This window comes from Bombus impatiens, unplaced genomic scaffold (assembly GCF_000188095.3).
Source record: "Bombus impatiens unplaced genomic scaffold, BIMP_2.2 scf_0060, whole genome shotgun sequence".
Taxonomy (NCBI): Eukaryota; Metazoa; Arthropoda; class Insecta; order Hymenoptera; family Apidae; genus Bombus; species Bombus impatiens.
The window spans coordinates 867,123-891,160 of NT_176479.1; the positions used below are offsets into that span (position 1 = coordinate 867,123).

The window sequence follows — 24,038 nt, forward strand, 5'->3', positions numbered from 1 at the left end:
AATCTATAATTGTAGATTTTAATTATGATGATACAATCGTGAAAAATGTTTAATAATTTTTCATAGATGAGACTACCATTTATACGATCAATGTAAAATAACATGGTAATCCAGATTGCATTATGTTATTCTATATACGTAAATAATGTGCATTATTTAATTTGTTTGATGTATCCTCTGTCTTTAAGGAGATCATCTAACGCCTCCTGAGTATAATATACAACAAAATCAGTTGATGCGACAGCTTCAAACACGGCATAAACTGAAGGTTTTAGATTGTAGAAGAAGAGTGGTTGGCCCCTCGATGCGAAATCCTTTATTAAAGTTTCAATTACCATAGCTGCAGTAAAATCTGCTCCATAAATATGAGAACAATCGATTACAACTGGGGTTGCAATGTTTCCAGTTCTTTGACTATATTTTGTTACTAAATTTCGAACGTAATCAACAGATGGAAAAATTAAACACCGATCTGGAGTTAGCATGAGATATCGAATGCCATGTCGAGTCTGTAACATAAGATACAGTCAAAATATATTCAGAAACCTATGAATAAATAAATAATATTAAAGAAATAATACATAAAATAATAATAAAAATAACAAAAATATATACAATCGATGGTTTAAAGTCACATATATAAAATATTACAATTAAATAAGTTAAAGAGTGAAAGATACGTACAGTAAGTTTTTCCACGGATATTTTTGGTCGTGCCGCGTGGTACAAAATAAATAAAATATTTAATCCAATACCGCATAGAATACCTATCTCTAATTTTAACAACAGGCATGCGATAAATGTACCCAGTCCGGGAATTAAATCTGATTCTGTAAAAATAAAATATTAAAAAACGTTAATTTTTTGAAAGTAGTTAACACTATTTTTCAATTCATATTTTAAATTGTTATTACTTTTAGTTCTCCACATTGGCTTTACAACTTTAACTTCAACCATGAATATTACTGCAGCTATGATAATTGCTGCTAATGTACTTCTTGGAATGTAGCTGAAGTAAGGAGTGAGAAAAAAAAGGGCTAATATTACTAAGGTACCTGAAACAAATGATAATTGTGTGAGATCTATATATATGAAAAAAATTGGTAATTATATAAAAAATTCTAGTAACAAATAATTAATAATTATATTATAATAATTCTAAATTAACAATTAATAATAAATAATTAATAATTCTAGCAATTGCTATTCTACCTGTGTAAATGCCTCCCATTGGTGTTCTTACTCCAGAAGCATTGTTTACCGCGCTTCTACTAAGAGATCCTGTACCAGGAAACGCCTGAACAAAAGAATTACCAATGTTTGATATTCCAATCGCTATTAATTCTTGTGTTGCATCAACTGATTTTCCAGTTGCTGAAATAAATATGAAAACCTTTCCTTTTTGTCGCATATAATAAAACGGTACTATTATTCACGTAAAGAATACATTTATAATGTATAAAAATGATGTATCAACTTACAGAAGGCCTTACAAATGGCAATATCTTCCATTAACGAGATAAGAGGTAAAACGAGGATACCGCTTCCCAAATTTGAAGCCATATCGATAAATGTCACCGTTGTATTGTCATCTTTCATGTAACTAAATGGTGGTAATCGTACGTTTGGCATACCATCTGGTATATATCCTGTTAAAAAAATTAGTATATTTAATAATAATACAGTCAGTAATATATTTACATAATCAATAATCGATCTCAATTTATTGTTCTTACCAACCAATTTGAAGGGCGAGTCTTCTCTAAAGCTGTATCCCAAAAGACCGGACAATATTACTAGAAGAGCATTTCGTGATGTACCGAATAACCATATGAGTTTATTTAACACGCGATATTTTGTACTTTGCAATTCTTCTTCTTTGGGGCCGACATTGTACGATGCAAAAAGCTATAAAAAAGAAATCGGAAAAATATCTGTTATGAGAGTTAGATATTTTACATGCTATGTACAGTATTTAATGCATATAATAAATAATACAGCATTTAAAATGTCATCATATATAAGTAGCGCAATTATTAGTTCTTTCCTAAAAATATAAAAAATTTGGAAATATGTGTGTGCATGTATTTTTGCTATATCTGACACTAGGAATGCAGGAAATTTTGAGAATAAAGAAATATATTATTTTTTAAATTATTCGTTCCTACATTATCAAAGCGTTAATAATTCTTTGATACGATCGCATATGTATAATAATGTATACGTACTCTGAGAAATAAAAGGAGCACAATGCAAGTCACTCCAAGAACAGCGTCCCAAGCTGAAGTTTCGTGTATATGTTCAGCAAGATTTCTCCACATTTCAATGAACTGCGAACCTCTCGCAGGAATGCCCAGTACATCTTTTATTTGCGAAGTAATGATTATCAAAGCTACCGCTGATGTGAAACCAGAGCTAACAGGCCCAGACACAAAGTCAATTAGAAATCCTGGAACACATATTATTGAACCAACTTATACGTATATTTACGAAAGGGAATAGTTATATATTCAGAACTTTCTTTTATTTCGAATATCATTATCGTAAATGGTAAGCGGACAGTATATGTTGTAGATATTTACCAAGGCCAAATATACCCATTATCAGTTCTATCAGCCCGGCCAAAAAGCAGAGGAGTATCGCGTGTTGCAATGGTGCATCGAGATGTGAAACTGTTTGGTACGTGAGCAGAGATATGATGGCACTAGGTCCCATTGGTGTGTCTTTACAAGATCCGAATATAACATAAATAAAGCAGCCTAGAAAGCTACCATACAGTCCATACTGTAAAACACAATTTCTTTCATTAACCATCTTATTTTTATCTCGTTTGATAATTTGCACACGCGAACGGGACATCTCACGAACTAAGATAGAAATCAACGGAGAACAAGTAGAAGTAGTGCAAACGACAAAATTTTCTAATTTGAGAAAATTGATAATTGATAATAAAAAATTGAAAAGATAGGCAACTGTAAAGCCTACCACAGGATTTGTATGCTTTTAAAATATATTACTATAGGTACACAGGTACATACTCATGAAAGTTTGGAAATTCGTAATGAATTAATTAATATAATAAATAAAGAAAAATTATCTCGTAAATACGATTTTATATTATTCTCTGTACTTATCCGATGCTTTGGAAAATTATGCGTTTGTACCACTTTTTCACTGAACTTTGTAATTATCGAGGAGTACTAACTTGAGCTGGTAAACCTGCTACGTTAGCATATGCTAACGACTGTGGAATGACAGTAAGGCCCACGGTAACGCCGGCAACAAGATCACCAAGTCCGTCGTGACAACTATACCTTGGTAACCAATTTAAAATTGGAACCCTTTTATAAATGGTTTTCTTCGTACAAGCCGATTTACAACGTCGCTTCAACTGATATAACGTGGAATGTACAAAACTATCCTTCTGCTCCAATCTGTAATCGTCAGACTCTTCTACCACTATACGAAACAAAGATGGAATAATATCATTGACTATTCTTTGGTTGTTCAACTAAGAAATAATAAGAATAATTCAGGCGCCGATTGTAAACAAGTAAATCAATTGTTGATCTATGATCATTTAAAGACAGAACGAACGATCAATCGTTCTAATTTTAGGTTATAGAGATCGTTTAACATCGTATTGTTAAAGTAATAATTTGAGCGTGCTGTACATACGTATATGAAAATGCGATCGTACAATTTGTTTTCGTATACTTATTAGGCGATAGTTTGATTCAGTCTAGTTTCACCCTTGTACTTTATTTTATAAGTTGTTGTTATACATCTGTTGTTAAATTACTATCAATCCGCTAACTCGTATGTATTTTTTAGTTACATGTAATTAGATCGCGTATATCTAATCGTAAGTGGAAAAATTCGTGTCTGATCTTATTTTATATACAGTGAATATTTTACATTAAATATTTTGTATATTTCTACGTATTAGGTGTATTTCGTGCATTCCTAAGTCTTTAAATTCCCCAGAAATACATAAATATCCGTAGTCTAGATATAACAAAGCAACAAAAAAAAATATGAAGTTAAGGTTATCTTAATTTACGATATAATCAATATAATGCGTAACTACCGTGCACGATTCTCTGTCATCTTTTCGATTCTATTTTCGTAAAGTAATTTCTATGAATCACCCATTTTTCATCGTTTTTAAGAAACGCGTCTAACTATGCGAATTGATATAATGTATCTGCTATAACAAATTATTCGTATACTTTGCGAATTGCATTATCAACGATTCATTGGAAATGATAAAAGGAAATGAGGGATTTCACTTACTCGGTGGTTTTATATACAAGTGATCACATTAATAACGTCAGATGTAAATTAATTAGTCATTTTAGTGTTACATGTGCTTACAGATAAAATCCGAAGAACCTTGTGTTTCTTGGTGACTTTCGTACGAATTATGTAGAATTTCAGAACTGTTCGAATGATCGAGATTCAAACTATTCCTAGAGCCGGTCAAACCATGATTCACGTACACTCCGGTTCTACTGTCTTCATTCGCATCTGGCGTATCGTTTGGGTTGTTCATCCTGAAAATCCAATATTTCACGTGGATTAGTATAATTATATCAAACATTTTTCTTCTTTCTTCCACGAACATCATCCTCTCCTCAATCAGTTTCTACACGAAGTTTACGTGAAAATCGATAAAACTTGATAGCTTGGAATTTTACCATTTCGCTACGATAATGATTTGCTAGTGAAATCAAACGAAGCGTAGTGATATGCAAGTAAAATAAAGAAAAAAGAAAGATTTTTAAAATTGAACGCTTTACATAATAAATTACAACGTAACACGTTACACTTGAAAATGTAACTGTTTCGGATAATTATAGCATGCATGTTTTAAAAAAATAATTACCCGACATTTAAGACTCGTTCGTCCTCAATAAGCTGATCATAATATTGACATGTTTCTATAGAACTAAATTAGGTACATACGTATATCTAATCTAAACCGTGGATGTTATTGATGCATAAACACAACTAAAGAAACGTAAACTAAAGAAATCTAAATAGAAATAATTTTCGAAATTTGTTTCACCCGCTAAATACCGTAAGCGCTGTAACAAGTATTAGGTTGTCCGGAAGGTGTCTTTCTTTCGCAAACGTGTTTTTAACAACAGTGCACCTTCGTACAAACGTGAAACCAAGTCTGTGAAATGTCGCGGTGTTTATTTCAACAGAACAAAATGGATCGTACATAATTCGACAAAATAATACAAAACAAAAAACGTTGTGCGTCTATTATTTCCTCATAAAACGAAAGAAACTTTTCGGATAACCTAATACTCGAGATGTTTCTTACGTTACGCTCATTGTGTACATTTTTACACTTACGTATATATAAATTTCCTATAAATACATAAAAATCTTAATTATAGAATAGAATGGAATGTCATGCTCGTCTCGTTATAGGACCATAAAAGTTTCATGTCTTTGGTTAACTTTTGCCCGGCTGGACTAAGTATATTTAGTGCTATATCATGTACGCTAGCATGATGTTAAATTGGGACAGTATATTTAACAGTCATTGGTGATATTCGTTCAATTAGACTGAGACTAAGTGATTCGAACTAAAGTTAGTATACGTGCTTTTCTGCGCGATTCTCACTTGTCACGAGTTTTTATTGGCCTTTATTTAGTTCAACGTAACGAATCGGACCACATAACTCGAAAGAACGATAGAATGTAAACAAGTAAGATGAAGCAGCGTATTAACAGATATTATTGACGACGAAAACAAATTACATTGTACCACAACGAACAAGAAAACGTCAGATCGATTTAAGATGACCAACGATGCAAGACTCGTGTCTGACGAAAAGAAACACGCGACTTGCGTCTGAAAACCTTCTCCGGGCGTATTTCTTTAATTAGAAACATTACGAAAGTCGAGCCGTATGAATGCGTTGTTTAGTTAACGATAAATTACGTTCGTCAGGTGGATAATGATTTATGACAGCATGCCATAGTGTTTGTTTACTTTCAGCTTCTTGTTTGATCGTGACGAATATTTGGCTATGATAAACATTTGCTTAACAATTATATAATGTGCATAATATTATGGTATTCCACGAGTATCAGAATAAATATAAATAAACGAATATAATACAACTGCGATCGCCATTGTAATCTTGTATCTCGTGTTTTATCGAATGTTTTAGCCAGTAATATTTCGTGACATTCTACATCTTTTTTTTGCAAGCAATTTCTATTTGAAATCGAGAATGAATAATAATCTCTTAAATATCGTATAAAAGTGAGAAATAAATATCGTACAAAATTGTAGATGCGAATCTCGTTGTATTTTCTCGCTTACATAACACGATATTTGTCAAATGTTCCAGTGTAAAAAAATACGAAAAGTACTTTATCGCTTCGAACTATTTCGAATTATTTGGACTATGGATACTCATACATTAGTAAATATGTAATATAAAGATACGAGAATACATACATACATTCTATATATATAACGTATAAAGACATATGTGAAAAAGAATTTGAATATGTAGATGAAATCTTTATTCCATGTTTTTAGTTGAATGTAACCATGAAAATATGAATTTGCATAAGCGTATCCGTAGGCTGTTAATTAAATACAAAAATGTTAATCGATATACACCTCGAACTTGCTAATATGTATATGTACAACCTATAAATACTCATAAGACATGTTTTATTTGTTTTTTTATTTATTTTAGAAATGGCAAAGTCAATATAAATCTTCGCACTATTAACTGGCGTAAATCACCAACAAATATTGATCATCGAATTTAAAATAATTCAGAAGATACTTACGCCAATAATACCATTTCATTCATAACTTCTTTGACAAAGGATATTTAAATATTTGTCTCGATCACCGCGCGATTACCACGCAATGTGGTAAATTCGATCAGGCAAAGATCTTCCGAGGAAAATGTTTTACCTCTTTCCGCTCCGTATTATCAAATCTAACGGTTAAACTGCGTAAATGCCCATTGATCTCTTATCCTTGCATCTAATATTACTGGTATCTAATATCGAGCGTTTACCACAACCACGGAACGTGCCACCTGGCTTCCCTTTCCAGAATATGTTGTTCAACGAGCATCACATGACGATGACTGAATTGCAGATTTTTATGCACTTATGCAAATTAAAGATGCAGGAACGCACAGGATGTATATAGCGTAGATAAATAGAAAAAAACTATTCAAAGTACGTAACTCGTAAACAAATCCATGGTCTACTACCTTAAACGTGCTGGTAAAAATCAGACGAAATATCGACGCTGAAACTAGCAGAATGATCGAAATAAGCAATTGGAAAGTTCTCATAAAAACGTAATAGATTCACAACGTGATGGATTTTTCGGAATTTAAATGATTTCTTACAAAATATAGACAAATCATCTGTAAAAGTCTTCGCTCAGCCTATAAATTGTCCTAATCATTATGATTTAAATAATCTCTTATAAAATACGTACAATCATCATTCGCGAAAGCCTTCGTACACCCTGTTGATTTTAACTCGTTTTTTAAACAAATGTTACACCTTAGCTCCGAGAAGATCCGATCGAAATATCGGAATATCCTCTATCCTGCGTATCTGCGTTTAAATCAAATTGAAATATCAAAGTATCTGGTATGCATCTAATTTCCATTCTGTGGCCAAGGATTCAACCAATCAAGAGTCAAACGAGTCGATTCCACGAATGGCTCTTTTTAAAAACAGTCGATTAAAACGTGCCGGAATAGCTGAAGAAGAAAAATCGACGTAAGTTTAGCCGGCGATAAAAGTCGTTAAATTGCCAACGAGTTTTGCAATTTGCAACGCTGGCCCGTTAATTCGCCCCGGTTGCATCTTGGAATCTTTGGTTGGACGAGATATCGCGCTTTTATTTCCAATCAGCCAGGTAAAGTGCGGCCTGGCGGGCAATGAAGAAGTATACGAGGTGATAGGAAAAAAAGGCATTACTACGAGAGAACGCGTATCACATGATTCGCTCATGCAACCGGTCATTCTCTGCTATCATGTGCTTCTGAATCAACTCTGTCACGCGGTTTCTCCCCCCGATTCGCTGGCTCCCAACGCGGCTTGATATATGGTATGAACCGCGTGCCTGCAAATTAATTCAACTCGAACATTGTTTTTCATGCAAATCACGAATACCACCGGATCGAGGCTCACCGTCTCGTTTCAATCTCCGCCCGCAAATTATACGACGTATGTTAACCGGCCAGCCTCAGCTGCGAACTGTTACCGTTGCCTTGAAAGTGCATGATATCCGTGCGCATACACTTCGACGTTGATTTATGAAAAAACTATGCGATACGAATCTATCAAAGTGGTATTCGATCTCGAGGTACGCAGATAAATTTGCTTTCTCGGCAATTAACTCGTTACGATCAACGAGACCGAACGTGTTACTCATTATTATCGGAAAACGCGAATAAGGTAACTTCGTTACAAATTATACAATTCGAATTCTCTCGTCCTTGTCTTACATAGGTATAACTTTGTCAAGGTGTGCATGCGAAATGTAAATACTTATAGAAATTCGTTAAATAAATCGGTAAGTCAAAGGAGGCAGGTTCATCGTGTACGAGAGCGCGTAAGATGAAAACAGCGATGAAATTCGCATAGAGAAAATTCTTATTCATCGACTTGCGCTTCATATAAATATTTTTAAATAATATAATCGAACGATCGAAACGTTAAGTGTCGAGTTTCCTTTTACGATATCGTTACTCCATCGTATTATTTTCTACTCTAGATTCTACGTGTTTTCCTCTTTTATTTGCTCGCAGGCGAACACACGAAACCGTGTAACAAACACACGGTAATAAAATCATCATAGTCCCAATCGCCACGTAGATCCGCTTGGTTCTCTAAGGAAAAACCGTAAAGTCTACAACAATGATCTAGATCTAAAGCTAAAACAAACATCTATAATGTCGTGAAATCTACCTGCAATAACTAGTCTAGAAAAATTTCCTTCGCATCTCCATTTCCCGCTGTTTGCCGCGCTTTGCCATGGCAGAACTCACGGACTAATTTCCGCATGTAAATTATCCTCGCGATGGAACAAAGCGTCGCTATGCGAACCCACCGTTTGCCATCGTGAAAAGAAACCGAACGTCTTAATTGTAAACGACCCTGTCAAGGAAAATATCATTATCGATGATCGACGTGCGTACAACAATAATAAGAACGTGTAACCGGCGGCTCTTCTTTCTTCTGCAGATGAGCAGCTATTTCAACGCGTCCTTTGATACAGACATCCAACAGCCAGTACAATAGGAGTTAATGTGCGCTACTCAGCGGCACGTGCACCTCGACATCTTACTTAAACGCTTGGTTGCAACCGATTAAAACCAGCTCTAAATACCGCGGCTAAGAAATTTGAGAAATGTTTGCTTCCTGTGTTTATGCGATTTCCGCTCCTCGACTCGCAAAGGAACCCTCTTTTTCTTTTTCTCTCTTTCATTCTTTTTCCTTTTTTTTTTTTTTTCTTTCGTTTCTAATACCTTCGTACATACGTACGTACATGCCGCTCGCTTCGTTAATTCATTAGCCGGTGAAAATTTCAACGACGTTAAATTTTGATGTTCCTGCAAATTTATGGAAATTCGTATGTTTATGAAGAGAACTGGCAGATAGAATTTAAACGAAAAGCCGTTTCGCCAGGTATTACGACGATCGTCATACCTGGAATATTTTATGTACTCTTGCGTGTCTAGCATCTTTCAGTTTTTCATAGACGGATAACAATGATAAATTGTACGATAAACGCGAGACGATCGTATGAAATAATGACAACGATAAAAATGATATTAAGATTGCTATCTTGTCTTTTCTTTTTTTTTTTTTTCGAATCTTTGTAATATTTTTTATTTCTGCTATGATTTATTTTAGCGAACAAGATTTCATTAACTTTATTAACATTCTATTAACTTGTCGTTCTTGGTAGAAGACTGATTAATATGTAAATATTTATCGAGAAAAGAATGTGATATACAGGGTGGTTGGTAACTGATGGTACAAGCGGAAAGAGGGTGATTCTACGCGAAAAAAGAAGTCGAAAATATAGAATAAACATTTTTCGTTCGAGGCTTTGTTTTCGAGAAAATCGACTTTGAATTTTCGCTCGGTACGCGTGCGGTACGTTATAACGGATCTCACTGTAGATCGTTGTCTCGATGGAAAAATTAAAAAAAAAATTTTATTCTATATTTTCTACTTCTTTTTTCGCGTAGAGTCACCCCCTTTCCGCTTGTACCGCCAGTTACCAACCACCCTGTATATCTGTTGAAATAAAGAAGAACCGATAATTCGAATGTTAAGAAACGAAAGGAAAACATTGTATTTAGATTCAATTATGCGTTAGCTGTAACGGTAGGATAAGATCAACGGTTCGATCGGTATCCATCGATATAGTATTAAATGGTATTAATTGCGTTCACGTGACGGTTATTGTTAATACAAGCTGATAATTTACGATTTAAGAGCAATAAGAAACTGCATCGCGATAGCGAGACTATTGCGGAGACGCGATAGATCGTGAGGTCAGATACACTCGTGACTTTCGACAACGAATCTCAATCAATGGCCGTGCCGTTGAATTTTGAATTTGATTTATGTACAATTTTTAATAGCAACGTTTATATTGAAAATTTTCAAGATTTATTTACAACTGTATAGTTCGATAAAGCTCAGGCTAAAAAAAAAAAAAAAAAAAAAAAAGCTAAAAAAGAAAGAAAGGCAAAAACGTTATAAAATATAAGATTCGTACGTAACTAATAGATTGGTTGTTAAAATTAATTTCAATATTCCAAATATGTACGCTCGCATCTATTTATTGGGTTGGCAACATTTTTATTACCACCTAATGACAAAATCCGCAATCACTTAGTTGCCAACCCAATACATAGATGCGAGCGACCGATTAAATGAAATTTAAATATGAAGCGGATAGGAAAGTATATATTTGGAATATTGAAATTAATTTTAACAACCAATTTATAGTTACGCGCGAATTTGTCACTAGATGGTAATGACGAAATCCGCAATCACTTAGTTGCCAACCCAATAGATCTATAATCAGACTGAACTTTTGAGTATGTAATTGTCTTTTATTTTTTGCTTGAAAACCAATTTGATTTGTGGAATTAAATTAGATATAGAAGTATAGAAGTAAGATCAGCTAATATTTTGTCTATTTAAATAATAATATTTCTCGAGTTTTGGCGATTTTAATTAGATTCCGGCGAATGTACAAATGTTCGATGTAAATCTAATTTATCGTTAAATGTTTCACGAAGTAATTTCGATGAAATTTTTCAAGAGTTCCTCGCGTTTAGCGGGTAAACGTATATGTTGGTGAGGTTTCGACATTATTTACATGGCACGAAGAGGACCGACACGAATTAAACTCGTTGCTATGAAAGCAAGATCTAATAAAGATAATTAATTGAACCGATCGCGATACGGTAAAGTTCAATATTTACCTTTTTACACGTAACCAACATACTTCGGCATTACAACATTACAGAACACTGGAATTGAAGAATTTCGTTCTATCTAATCTAACTGTGTCTGATCTTTTTCTCCTTTGTTTACTGTTGTCCCTTAATTGTATTTGATTTAATATCGATGTTGCTACATCTGCCTACTTTAACTTACCTCTACTCTTGTTTATTTTTAATTATAGAAATTGTTTGTTATTTCTTGGCGAAACGTTCGAACAAAGTCACGCTCCGTTTTACTACAAACAAATCGAATACAAAAATGTTTGTTTCATTTTCTTGTCGTGACTTTAGCTTGTGCGCTAGTTTACCAACGATATCTCGTCAGCGATTTAACAAATACTTTCGATTTATCAACTTTCAAGAAAAGAAGACCTGTAGCATAACACCAGATCGTCTTTCGTAACGAAAAGTGTTCTTACATCTCCGAATTATTTAACATCGAAGCTGCGCGGAAAGCAATTGAAATTTCCTGTCATTGAAACACGTGCCCGGTACGCTATAGTAACCGCAACAGATAAGAACCAGTTCTTTTTATTATCCCAAGTAGATTTATATGTCTGTACATAAGAAAGCGTGATATTTCGATATTTAATAAGCCAACGTGATTTATTCGTTCCATGCAAAGAAAAAAAAAAGAAAAAAAAATAGAAAGAACACCCACCGACAAGTGTATCTAAACAAATGAAACGCGTCACAATAGATGCCGATACAAACGATCAACATTTCGCAAAATCTGTCATTTACGACAAGAGGTTACTTCATAGCGACGATACGATTCTGTTTTGTCGTTTCCCACTGAAACCGAATCGAATCATCCACCGATTTGAAAGATACAAAAAACAACGTGAAGCTCGATATAACTCACTTAAAGAGCTACGGGTTGTAGGCGACGAGATCAGTTGTTCGGTTGTCACTACGTCTCGGAACGTGGTTCGGGGGAATCGAAGGTGGATTTCTTGGCCTCGTGGCCGACCAGTTAGGCGATCTAAGGATCGAGAGAGTTACTTGTTCTTACATCCACGACACATTCTACTCGCAAACAAGCGGAAAACGCGAGAACCAGAGGCAAAGACGGCTGTGCAAACGGATAATCATATGTACGCGAGTCGTTTGGCGGAACGCGCGCTCACTTTCAGCTCGATTCCCGTTTTCCTCGCTGAAAATCTTCTCGGCGCGGTGCCGTGACACTTGTTGGGGACAGTCGGACGAAGGTCGAATACCGTGAGCGCGGTGCACGAGCGAAAAAATATACGCGAAACGGAATCCGATTTCGAGAGGCCGGCGACAAAACTGAATCCACGGCAATACGCGACCGGCCATTTAAATGCGTCGTGCTTCTTCGACAGTTTCTGCCGTAACTTCTTCTCCCCTTCTCCGTAGCCCGTCTTTAAAGCAATAACGTCACTGGAGAACAATCCAATGGGGGCATAAAACCTCTCGGGGCCTCTGTTTCACACTGAATTTCTCCGAATTTTTTAGGAAATTTTGAGAACACCTTGCCGCTAGACTGTCGATTCATACGCGTTTCTACGAATATTCAAAGATGCAAAGAACACGCATAATACATAGGAAACAGATGAAATATCGCCGGTAGAGCGTCATCGATACGCGTATTTAACGAATACGAATGTGTTCGTAAAAGGATGGATTTGGAAGAATATCCGCAACTATAATAGCCGATAGCGTTCGGTTCTTGTTTACGAATCCGGGGTTATGTTCGACGTGAAGTTTCCACGAGAGAAATGTCGCTTGTATAGAAACGATTCCGTTTGTGTCTACGCCGATTCGACGACAGGTGACTTTTAGTTGGGGTACGCGGTAGAGAGAATAAACATAGACTGACTAGATTATAAATTATGGACGTATATAATAACAAACGTGGAGTTATCGGTACGTAGATCGATGAAAAATATGGGAATGATCCCTTGTAAGTATAATCGGCAAACAAGAACAAAGATCGAAGAGGAAAAGTATTGGTTTTTCATTCAAAAGTTCTAACTTCTGCTTAGCATTAATATTTATAAATTATACCGAACAGTGGATTTTTATGTATTTACGATAAATTCGAAGATACAAAAATTTACAGAATATGTGTAACATGGAGAAATATATAAAATATTCAACGTGTAATATTCTCTGTAATGTTTGATATTTAATAAAATAATTTTCTATTTAGGTTCCGTCTTCTCAATCATATTCGTAAAAATATGAATTTACGTAAATATCAGAATTAGCTCGAATAATCCAGATTTTCCTCTGTTCGAATAACATTCATAATTCGTCTTAAAAATCTTTCAGTAAGTTATTTCTTCTTTTACCTTTCTTCCATTATCTAAAGTAACAAAATCTTTTGATCGATATTAATTTCGAAATGTGTCATATTGCTTTATCTTTCTTCGAGAATAATCCTCCAGAAAGCACCAGACAATACGCGTTTTATCTTTTATTATTCCGGCCGTAGGTTCGAGGGTAGACCGTGTATCGTGAGTAATCACGTGCGAAGACTTTTATGAAAGAGGATTATTTTTCTGTTCTATTCTTTATGGCGTTATTAGCAGTTTCTAAACAATCGGTTACTCCACGCGAGGAATGTTATCTAGAAAAAATATTTTGAAAATTTGAGGTCGATAACGCAACACGTCTTCTTCGTCAATTTTCAACTATCTTCTTCAATGATCTCCAAGTATGTAGAATTTCTTTGCATAAAAATTACGATAGATGAATGTGGTATAGACAAAGGTATGTTTCGTGTTGATTCAAGGCTTACGCAGTTTCGAAAAATCATTCTACATGACGCGCCTCGTTTCTCGTCATTCTTTAGATTTACGATGTAGCTACCCACCGATAATTACGTTTGTCCATGGAATATTATAAAAATATAATTTATTTCTCGTGTGAAAAATCATTAAGAAACGGATTGCTTTTCAATGAATAATCATTTTTAAAAAAGGATTTATTTAAAGGTTATTTTATTTCTCAAGTCGAAGATCAAAATTTTTAATAAGCGTAGAAAATGTACGACGGATGTTGCAGAATAATTTATTAAGTGTCTCAGGAAATGTATTTTTTTTCTATTATTTGCTAGATGTTCGTAAAATGATTTGCTTAATTAAGAAAACACGAATATACACACGTGATAAAAGCGTTACATAATAACTGTCACTTTCGAAGACGCAAATATGCGTTATTATCATTATTTTATAACACTGATAAATCCACTTAAGTAAGCGCCTGACATAGAGGTCTGAAACCGGCAAGGTTACGTGTCCTACAAATCCACAATCCTATTTACATATTTACATAAAATTTGAAGAAAGATGGAAAGAGCTTGAAGCTGCTACAAGTTATGTTACTATTTCCATAGAATATCAGAATAGGGATTAAAAGGCAGTTAATACTGTATGCAAAGTTTCTCAGCCAATAGATAAAGAGATAATACTTGCATTCGCTCGAGTAAAAAGTATGAATAAGTAAAGAAAGAAAAAACACTTTTCTTCGGACATTTTTATGTGAAAAAAAATATAAAAAATTGTAAATAATAGATTCTCATTATTAAATTTCAATTGTATATTATTTAAACGCAAAAAATATACATAAGAAAGACGATGGAGAAATTGTTGACATTTTTGATTGTAACAGTTCAAAAAATGTGAAAGAAGTGTTGAAAATTGAATATATAAAATAAATAAAATAATGGAAGAAAGTTTAAATAATATTATAAAGATATAAGTACATACTTCCATATAACGCTGTTTGTATTCATGATACAATTTCCATCGTGATACAACCGACGTGTAACACGTTATAATAGCTGAGCGGCGAATACTAAAACTCGGAAGTAGACTGTTGCTCAACATACACCACGATTTATCCGTCAGTGGTCAAAAAATAGTTTCATTGAATTTAAAAATAGACATCTGAACTTAAATTTAAAAATAAAGATTTTGATTCCGTTGTCGGTCAAAGACACTTTCTGCCTTTTTATGTAAAGCATACTCTCAGTTGACTGACGCTCGATATTATTAAAATCAGTAAAGCACTCAATCCTGCTTAAAAAATAGGTGGTTTTATTTTGGATTGAAGGTTTTTTAACATCGTGTACCGTGATTTTTCTCTTAAAAATAAATAATACTTATTGATTAAAAAATTGAATTCTAAATATAAATAAGGTAAAAGTTCATAAATATATACTAAAGAAATGCTAAACTAATCCATTAATTTAATCCATCTTTCTTATTTTCTTTGTGAAAATAGAGAAATATTTACACGTTTGAATAATTGTATTAAAAATATATAAAAAATGTAGAGAAATGGATTAAAAATATCAGCCAACCTGTGACCACAAATGGATTACATATTGCTAAAAATAATATAACAAAAAAGGCAAAATAAGGGGATAAGATCTGGTCAATTATTACTTTTCATATAATCTATGCTTTTGTTCTCTTCTTTAAACAGATACATGAAACCCCTGTTAATAACTTACTTACTATCTGTAATTAAATTTCACGACTTGATACAAAATTCCCTGATACAGATAAGGAAATCTCTAAAATAATAGAATGCGACAGATCTCATATAATCCAGTGAAAATGGCATTATTATTCTCAATACTTTTGATATACAATAATAATCATTATTAATTAATTAGGTACAGGAACACTTTATCATTCGTAGTATTAATTAAAGATAATCAATTACATACAATAAATTGTTATCAGCCACGGTGCATCGCCTCCAGTCTCGGCGTCATCGATTTTTATTTTCAAAGTAGATGATACTACATTTTTGTTCTTTCTTTCTTTGCGTCTTCGTTTTGTCAAAAATTTTAAAATCAGTTGTTTTAGGAAGCGAGCGCCTACGACTATTAAGAAATCGAACCAGTATGCGAAGGCCATTCGAGAAGATTTAATCACACGTTCGATTTTTTTATTTTTTCTCTCTCTGGTTTTCCTCTTTTTTTTTTGTATTTGTTCTAATTCATTTTCTAACAGAATCATTTAAAGGCAGATAGAGAGAAACAAAAACAAAAAAGTAAGAGTGATTAATACGTAAAGTAAATACGTATTTATCGACGAAATATGTACGTTCGATGTTGAAAAGCAAACGTTCAGAAAGTAACGATGCTGATAATATTCTTTAGCGTTATAACGATTACTAATGATTAAGCTTGCAAAGACTACGATGAAGTTTGAAAAAAAATATATACAAAACGCTCGATGTATCAAATTTATCCTCTCGATATTAGACCCGCTGGTCTCCAATTTAATAAGTATCTCTTAACCTTTTTTTTCCTTAGGCTTACTTCGTCCTTACTGCACTAAAAAGGCACAATTTTTCGCACCTGATAAAACATCGTTACGGTCTAGATACTAATTAATCCTTTTCCACCAAAGTATTTTGTTTCCCCGATGCCAATTGCGTGTTGCGCGTCTATTTCCCAGTATGCGTGTTACGTTTATGCAGGAGCTTATTTTACAATGTCAAATGGGTGATAATGGTGGTACGACAAAACATGATCTGTATCTTTAATATTTTTTTTTTCGCGGTATCTTCGAATGCGCGATATATTACGTATATTAAACAGAGCGTGTGTATTTATAATGCACGTAATATATCTCCTTAAAAACTAATTTGTAATAATGTTCTTTCCTATGTAAATCTAGGGTCTATACAGACCTTACTAAGGCGAAACTACGCGGGCCTTTGTACAGTCGTTCGGAAAACTATGGGAAGTCTTTAAGAGGAAGAAATTATTCAATCAATATACAGGGTGTTTCTGGTGTTACTGCAGCTTGTCCAAAACGATTGGAGATAACCAAATTGCAATCACGATAGAGTAATCCGTTTCTCTGAAACCTCTGTTACTTGAAATGAGAATGTTGCCTTCGTGAAAATTTCATGTAATCGTAATTTTTTTTTATTGCAATTCGTCCAATTTCATTAGACGTGGTCAAACTGCAATCACTTACTTTTTCTTTTAGTTGATTTCTTTTTGATTATTTTCAGCAAAACCTTTTCTATAAAAGGAAACGCCTATTTATCAAAATCTTACATCGGACGAACCGAAATTATTTACAATCGGACGACATCATGTGTATAGCTTCCGTTGTCAAGTACACAACGGGAAGAAAGAAACAAGTATATATAAAATATTGCTGAACGTTAGAGAAATGATTTTTGTTAAAATTAAAAATAAAGTACCGAAAAAAATGCAAATCCTGTAAGAAATACTATAATTAAGGATAAATGTTCAATAAAATTTATGTATATTTATCTAAAGACGTTTTGTTTTTCTTTTTTTTCTTTTACTTAATAAACATATAACGGTTTTGCTGGTTTAACAGGTTTTTTGTTTTATCGATTAAAAGCACTTGCTCGGTTAACTTAAGCGGAAGAAACCGCTTTAGCAACTCCAATAAACTAACACCGAATATCGCCTTATTGTGGTTTTCTTCTTATAGAATGCTGGTCCTCTTAAATAAAATTAGTTGCGGCACTTGTTCGAAGTTAGCACGTTCTTTTATTCAGAATAATCCTTGTTTCAGTCTATCACTCGAGCGCCTTGACTTGCGCCATAACTTTACCCTCCCATAACGGTAGGACTTCAGAATCGTCAGTTATTTCTTCTTGAATAACCTTCGTATCCAAGTCCTCACACTCGGTTTTAAAGAAATATCTAGAAGAAAAAAGAAAGAAGATATCATCATGCTCAAAGATGTAAAATATCTGAGAAATTTTATAAATAGTGTTACTTTACTTACCGATAGCTGCCTTTCTTAGGAAGGTATTCTTTAAATTGTTTTAAAGTGACATTATGACCAGGAATTTTAGTCCTATAAGGAAACTGTTCGTCACAGAAACTGAACACAACGGTGGTAAAATCTCCAATATCTTGCTTCGTCTTCTTTAACGTTGATTGGTTTGATTGGACATAAGATTGACTTTGCATTGTAGGCTCGTACGACGATTGTTTAGAAATATTAGAATGACGTTGTTTACAACTCGAGCGTGCTCTATCTTCCTCTATTAATCTTCTTCTTGCTTCTTCTAGTTGGGTTGCCTGTATAAAACAGAATACACATCTAGAGTTTCGATAAACACTATTAATTTAAAGTATTTAAGATATTGTTGTATTATATATTGATTTATATGTAAATAATCATCAAAAGCAAGTAACGCAGAATTAGATGAAAGTATTTACTGTATGAGGTTGTGGTAAAGGTGGCATTCCTGGATCTGCAACAAAAGGCTGAGCAGGAACACCCCATGTTTCCCTGTTTGTCCTTTCCAAAGAGCCACTGCGAGAACCATACTTCTTCCCATGGCGGCTATGTTTGATATCCGCTTTCTTGTCAGTTTCTTTAAGCCACGATAAAAGACGAATATCTTTGCTAATTGTAGATGGTGGCACGTCACTTACAACACTAACACCACTGTCAGTTAATTCCGTCATAGACTTCTTTGTGGCTGATCTTCTAGTCATGTCTGACCTTCGGAATCTTTGATCATGACCTATAAAAATATGTAGTAGTAATATAATATTGTATAACAAATATATATACATAAATTTGTACATTTTGAATTAGTATATTATTAACGGTATTTTTATATCCATTCTAAAATATACCTTGAAGATATAGGTCTTGTTTATGGAGGGAATCGGCGTAATCTGATGGCACGGATTTAGATTTAGGCAAGTGAGATCCTAGTGAACTCATGGAGCCAGCTCCGACAAGATCGCTGCCTTCTTGAAAATCGTGAATATTACCACTATCTGCTGAAAACGTAGAGAACACGTCCTTTTCTTTTCTCTGTTTATACGGCCGTGGATAATTGTGCGTAGAACGTCTTCTTTCAGGCGAATGCAGTCTTGGGGATGAGAGTCCAGGAGATCGAGAAGGCGTTAGATCCGACCAAACTCGTGAGACGTGTTGGTCCAAAATCGCTTGATCATTATCCTCTTCTATCATTAACTTTTCTCTCAATGCATCAGCTAGTGCTTTCGGTGCTCCACTTGACATCTCCAATGATGCATCCTTATTAATAGTATCGCTCTCCTGCAAATGCCTATCAAATTTTTCCTGAGATTCTCGTTCGCGTTTAACGTTCTCCAACTTTTCAATAAGCACTTGAGCAAATTTTTCCGGTTTCAGAGGACGCATTAGATCACGTGGTACTCGCTGTGTACGAGGGATGATAGTATGATGAGCCAGCGGATCACGATTTAAACTAGCTGAATCTTTAATAGCTCTAGATTGTCTTATATACTGCTTTTTACTTCGTTGTTTACTCATTGACGCTCCATCACTGCAAAGGAAAAATGTTAAAGTAATAACAAACTTTGATAATTATTAAAAAGTGATGAGGTATAAGTATGTTTTCATATTAGTTTTCATTCTAAGGAGAAAAGGTAACAATTCAAGCAATGTTATTTTTATTCCTGTATTGTATAGAAATATTGTAAAACTCAATATCAACGCATTGAATTATCATCTTAAAATAAAATAACAAAAATTCATATAAATCAATGTAATATAGAACAAAACAAGATATGAATTGAACACAAAAAGATCATTAAGTAGGGTCGAGCATTATTTGTTGAAATCTTGAAATATTTACGGAATTTATTTACACGAAAAATTATAATTTTTATAATAAATAGATTTAGATAATTAGATTTAGATACATATATTAGATAAAACAAAAAAACGTACACTGATGAATCGGTGAGAGACATATTGTCTGATTCAGTTCGTGCATCACTGCTCAAGCTTTGAAGTTCTGAATCCTGTCTGGATACTGGGTTGTATGAGGAATATTGAGCGTGCAGTCTGAGTGCGAGCATATGATATGGACTAGTCCCATGTTGTAAATAAATGCTATGAGCGCCACGCAAACATCAAACCAAAATAAAAAAAACAAACAACAGATTGAAAATTGTTTTGGCAAAAATATCACAAATTTTAATATATATAATAAGAAAAGAATTATAATGTTCATATAGTACACTATGCTTTTTTATAATATGTGATATTTTTAGTTACTTTTTATACTTCAGAAATGCTGTGTATATAAAATATTATACATTACAAAACATCACAGAAATCCACACAAACAAGCTCAAGAAAAAAACAGCTAAATAAAGCGTTTAATGCAAATCTAACTTTAAGCATACTATTAATTAATAAATGTTCTAAATAAACAAATTTTAGTCATATAAATTACCCAGCATACGCTTCTGGCTTCGGCCGAAGATCCATCGCCCTAGTTTGTTGAGTAGCCATAAGCATATCTTTGGTCAATCTCAGCTCACCCCTCAATTCCCCAGGCGTTTCACTAGCTGAATGTGAGCTATGTATGGAACTAACAAATTCACTGTCTTCGTGGACAGTGGGCAATAAACTTGGCCCACAAGAAACAGACATCTCTCGACTGGATCCTGAACTAGGACATCCACCAGAATCCGGGTTTTGGCAGGATTGAACGTATTGAAGATACATATCGGATCGAAGAAAGTTTGGATATGTAGTCTCATTAATGAGACGCTCAACTTCCAACTGTACAGCATCAAATACTTTTTCGTCCACCCGCCCTTCTTTAACTCGACGATTAGCCTCCTTTCGTACATCTTCAGGTATAGCTAACTGCGACTTGAGGAAGAACTTTCTGTAGATAAGTTTAACCAATTGATTTATCCTTTCAGGATCATCTTGTTCCTTGAGGCCCTCACAGGCGAACCAGAAATTAAGAGGATTTGCATGAGGTCTGCCTTCTTGATCCAGATATTTTCTGAACAATTCCAAGCCCACTGGATCCTGCAGCAAAGAATGCAGGTTCCTGGCCCACCGCAAGCAAGCAGGTGGCGAATCACTTTCCATAGTTGTCGTACTACAGCAACCTTCCGGTTCAAATCCCAAAGGTGCCGAAGCATCGCAACCTGCAGCTGTTGGTGTTGTAAGAGAAGAACGCCTAGGGGTCAGAGTTGGACTCTGTGGACGGACCCTGCTGATGTAGTTTCCTGTTTCCTCTCCTAAAATGTACATAAGAAATTAATAACTTATAAAATATCACATAATATTTTTGAAATGTCAGGTACAACAAAACAATATAAAATATTTATATTAACTTTTGATAATTTCTGTTTATTTTATTGGTACAATATGAAACTTCAGATTTAACAATTGACAAATAATATGTATAACATCTTACCAGGCACTGGTGGCCGTGGAGAGTTTTCATTGAAGCAACGTGCTTCGTTCTGTCGAGATCCACTCATCCTATCTATTATGGCCTTCATGTATTATTTTACGCTCTATATTTAATTTAGGCCCACGACGCCTCTTAGTAGACATGGTTAAACCAAACCTAGAACAAAAATAATAATCTTTTATTTTTTTCTGAACAAATAATAATTTTAGACATATGTTTGTTAACATATAAACATGTTTATAAAAATGTTTTATAAAACTAACATTTTCAAATATATTTGTATCTCATGAGAAAGAAGTTATTTAGAAATTATTGATTCAACAAGTGTTTCAATATATCTATTTTATATTAGTATAATTAGTATAAATTTCTGTATTTTGTCTGCTATATCAGATTTTGGTTTACATAAAATATTGTACATTTGGATGTATAGTAATATACATTGAGGAAAGTATATTCTGGATTCAGAATACTTGAACAAAAGCCCCAAGCTAGGGATGCTGGATGGATCGATCGAGCCCTGTGGTGAGTCATATACCAATTAAGCACCTAAGGATGGTTTTCCTATCCCGAAGAACTCTAAGGGCGGAGCCTGACAGAAAAACCGTAGGGTAGCTCTTGGCAGTCTGCGCATTGAGAGATACCTCTCTATATATCCCTATTGGTCCGCGCAGAACATTTGTGTGGTATTGATCGACAAAAATTATAACGCAATCCATTGAACACTATAGTCAACCCCAAATCCAACTCATTTTTCAAAATAAAACTCACATTAGAGCAGAATTTTATTTTGACAGGGTGGATAGATATTAATAGCTCTATAGAATAAGGTATCCTATACAAAGAAAAGACTATTATATTCCTAAGGTTCTGGCTTTTGTTATGATGAGCTATAGAAATATGATTTTATAAGTCTCCCATTACAACCACATCTATATTATGCTTGTATTTATATGAAGAGCAAGAAAGATATTACTAACTAATAATTCAAATTATTAAGACTGATAATTTTTAAAAATTTAAGCTAATAACTACAATGGTATAATAAATAGTAGATAAAATTATCTCTTTTAAACACTTATATATAAAACTTTATGATATTTATAAAAGTAGCAATTCCAACTTAATAACTCTGAACTTTTATATTTATATCTAAATCATGCACAACTTCTCTCTTTTTAGTTCTCAAACTTGTGAAATATGAATAAATGTTTATCATAATTTTCTATATCAATTGACTAAAACTTAAATGAGAATACATTATACATTTAGCTAATTAAAAGTATGAAATATATAATATAGGAATACACATAGTGCACGTAAATAAATCTATGATACACAAAAACTCTACACGCAACGATAGGATCTTGATCTCTACCTGGGTAAATGGGAAAATATGAAATGAAAAGCTGTCATAATGAATCATCTCACTTCAGTGCACATTTACCTGTGTTAAGGGATGAAAAGAAATGTACATACCATTTTGCTCACACTTTTTTGGAAGTGACCTTGGAAACCCTATAGCCTTATAAAATCTATTATGATCTGTAGAATTATATTGACCTAGACACAAGTGCCTTCTAACTCCTTTTGTTATAGAACAGAATGAACATGCGATACCACTGTTGACGCGTCTCTAGGCAAACTGAGCTAAGGCTGCGTCCTGACCAGGACTGACGCCACAGTCAGGAAGGGTGGAGTAGGGATACAATGTCTGATCTTGTCAGATTGGAAACCGCACGGTTCTGATATTTCTATTCTGAACAAAAATATAAGTAATCCTACTAGATAGGTAATACTAATATTAGAAAATGATATTAGTTCTAGCTGGAAAACTTATATTCTTTTAAGCAGATATAAATGTGTACATTTTTGAACTATTATTTCCTTCAACAAGTAACTATGATTAATTGTTATATGCAGAAATAATATATCAAACTTTTATGCTTTCCAAATAGTATGTTGTTTCTTATATTATATTATATATTATATTGCCTCTTATATTAGATCATAAAAGTTTGTAAAAAATATTTGCTTATTTATAAACTCACACTGCACATTTAAATATCATACGTTGGCTTTACAAAAATTAAAAAAAGAAAAAAAAAAGAAAGAAATAGAAATTAAAATAACTAGAGATAGTATGTTGTAATGCATACTTATCTCATTATTGTTCTATAGAACATTTCCAATTATGTAATTAATAATTAATAATTTTTTAAATATAAAAGAAATAAAAAATCATAATATAAATTACAAGTACCGTTGATTTTTATATGT

General features: G+C 33.6%; 2 protein-coding genes and 1 long non-coding RNA gene across 10 annotated transcripts in view; 1 reads left to right on the plus strand and 2 right to left on the minus strand.

Annotated features, from left to right (window-relative positions):
* Positions 1-4: 4 nt before the first annotated feature.
* Positions 5-12,910, minus strand: LOC100745842 (sodium-independent sulfate anion transporter). 3 transcript variants are annotated; one of them, XM_003485472.4, is made up of 11 exons: positions 12,412-12,910; positions 4,378-4,556; positions 3,206-3,459; positions 2,583-2,784; positions 2,229-2,449; positions 1,737-1,908; positions 1,482-1,649; positions 1,213-1,374; positions 915-1,055; positions 685-830; positions 5-509 (listed from the first exon to the last, which is right to left on the minus strand). In XM_003485472.4, the coding sequence occupies exons 2-11, from the start codon at positions 4,553-4,555 to the stop codon at positions 153-155; spliced, it is 2,001 nt and encodes a 666-aa protein (XP_003485520.1). In that variant the 5' UTR covers position 4,556; positions 12,412-12,910; the 3' UTR covers positions 5-152. The 3 variants fall into 3 exon arrangements, with proteins under 3 accessions (XP_003485520.1, XP_024228055.1, XP_024228056.1); XM_024372287.2 differs by lacking the exon at positions 12,412-12,910 and adding an exon at positions 6,832-6,869; XM_024372288.2 differs by lacking the exon at positions 12,412-12,910 and adding an exon at positions 6,832-6,860 and having other exon boundaries at positions 4,396-4,556.
* On the plus strand, positions 5,198-6,648 carry LOC112214043. Its single transcript, XR_002947962.2, has 2 exons — positions 5,198-5,367; positions 5,446-6,648. It is a non-coding gene; the product is annotated as an uncharacterized LOC112214043 (long non-coding RNA).
* Positions 12,911-16,118: 3,208 nt separating the features above from the next.
* Positions 16,119-24,038, minus strand: part of LOC100745962 (axin) — a 30,886-nt gene continuing 22,966 nt past the window's right edge. For 2 of the 6 annotated variants that reach the window (XM_003485473.4, XM_012393887.3), the window contains exons 2-8: positions 21,759-21,914; positions 20,775-21,579; positions 20,264-20,428; positions 19,177-19,856; positions 18,751-19,061; positions 18,311-18,609; positions 16,119-18,225 (exon numbers count right to left, since the gene is read on the minus strand). In XM_003485473.4, the coding sequence (XP_003485521.2) occupies positions 18,099-18,225; positions 18,311-18,609; positions 18,751-19,061; positions 19,177-19,856; positions 20,264-20,428; positions 20,775-21,579; positions 21,759-21,846 (2,475 nt within the window). In that variant the 5' untranslated portion in view covers positions 21,847-21,914 and the 3' untranslated portion in view covers positions 16,119-18,098. Of the gene's footprint in view, positions 18,226-18,310; positions 18,610-18,750; positions 19,062-19,176; positions 19,857-20,263; positions 20,429-20,774; positions 21,580-21,758; positions 21,915-23,237; positions 23,404-24,038 lie in introns of those variants that run through there. The other 4 variants (XM_012393888.3, XM_012393889.3, XM_024372296.2 and 1 more) reach the window with 4 other exon arrangements.

What these genes read in the sequence shown, in the direction of transcription:
- LOC100745842 (XM_024372287.2), bottom strand. Translation starts at nt 6,854, where the DNA reads ATGAATGAAATGGTATTATTGGC. An exon ending in TAGCAGGTTTACCAGCTCAA is followed by an intron (nt 2,785 to 3,205) that starts GTTAGTACTCCT and finishes TGTGTTTTACAG; the next exon opens with TATGGACTGTATGGTAGCTT. An exon ending in TGCCATTTGTAAGGCCTTCT is followed by an intron (nt 1,375 to 1,481) that starts GTAAGTTGATAC and finishes TATTTATTTCAG; the next exon opens with CAACTGGAAAATCAGTTGAT.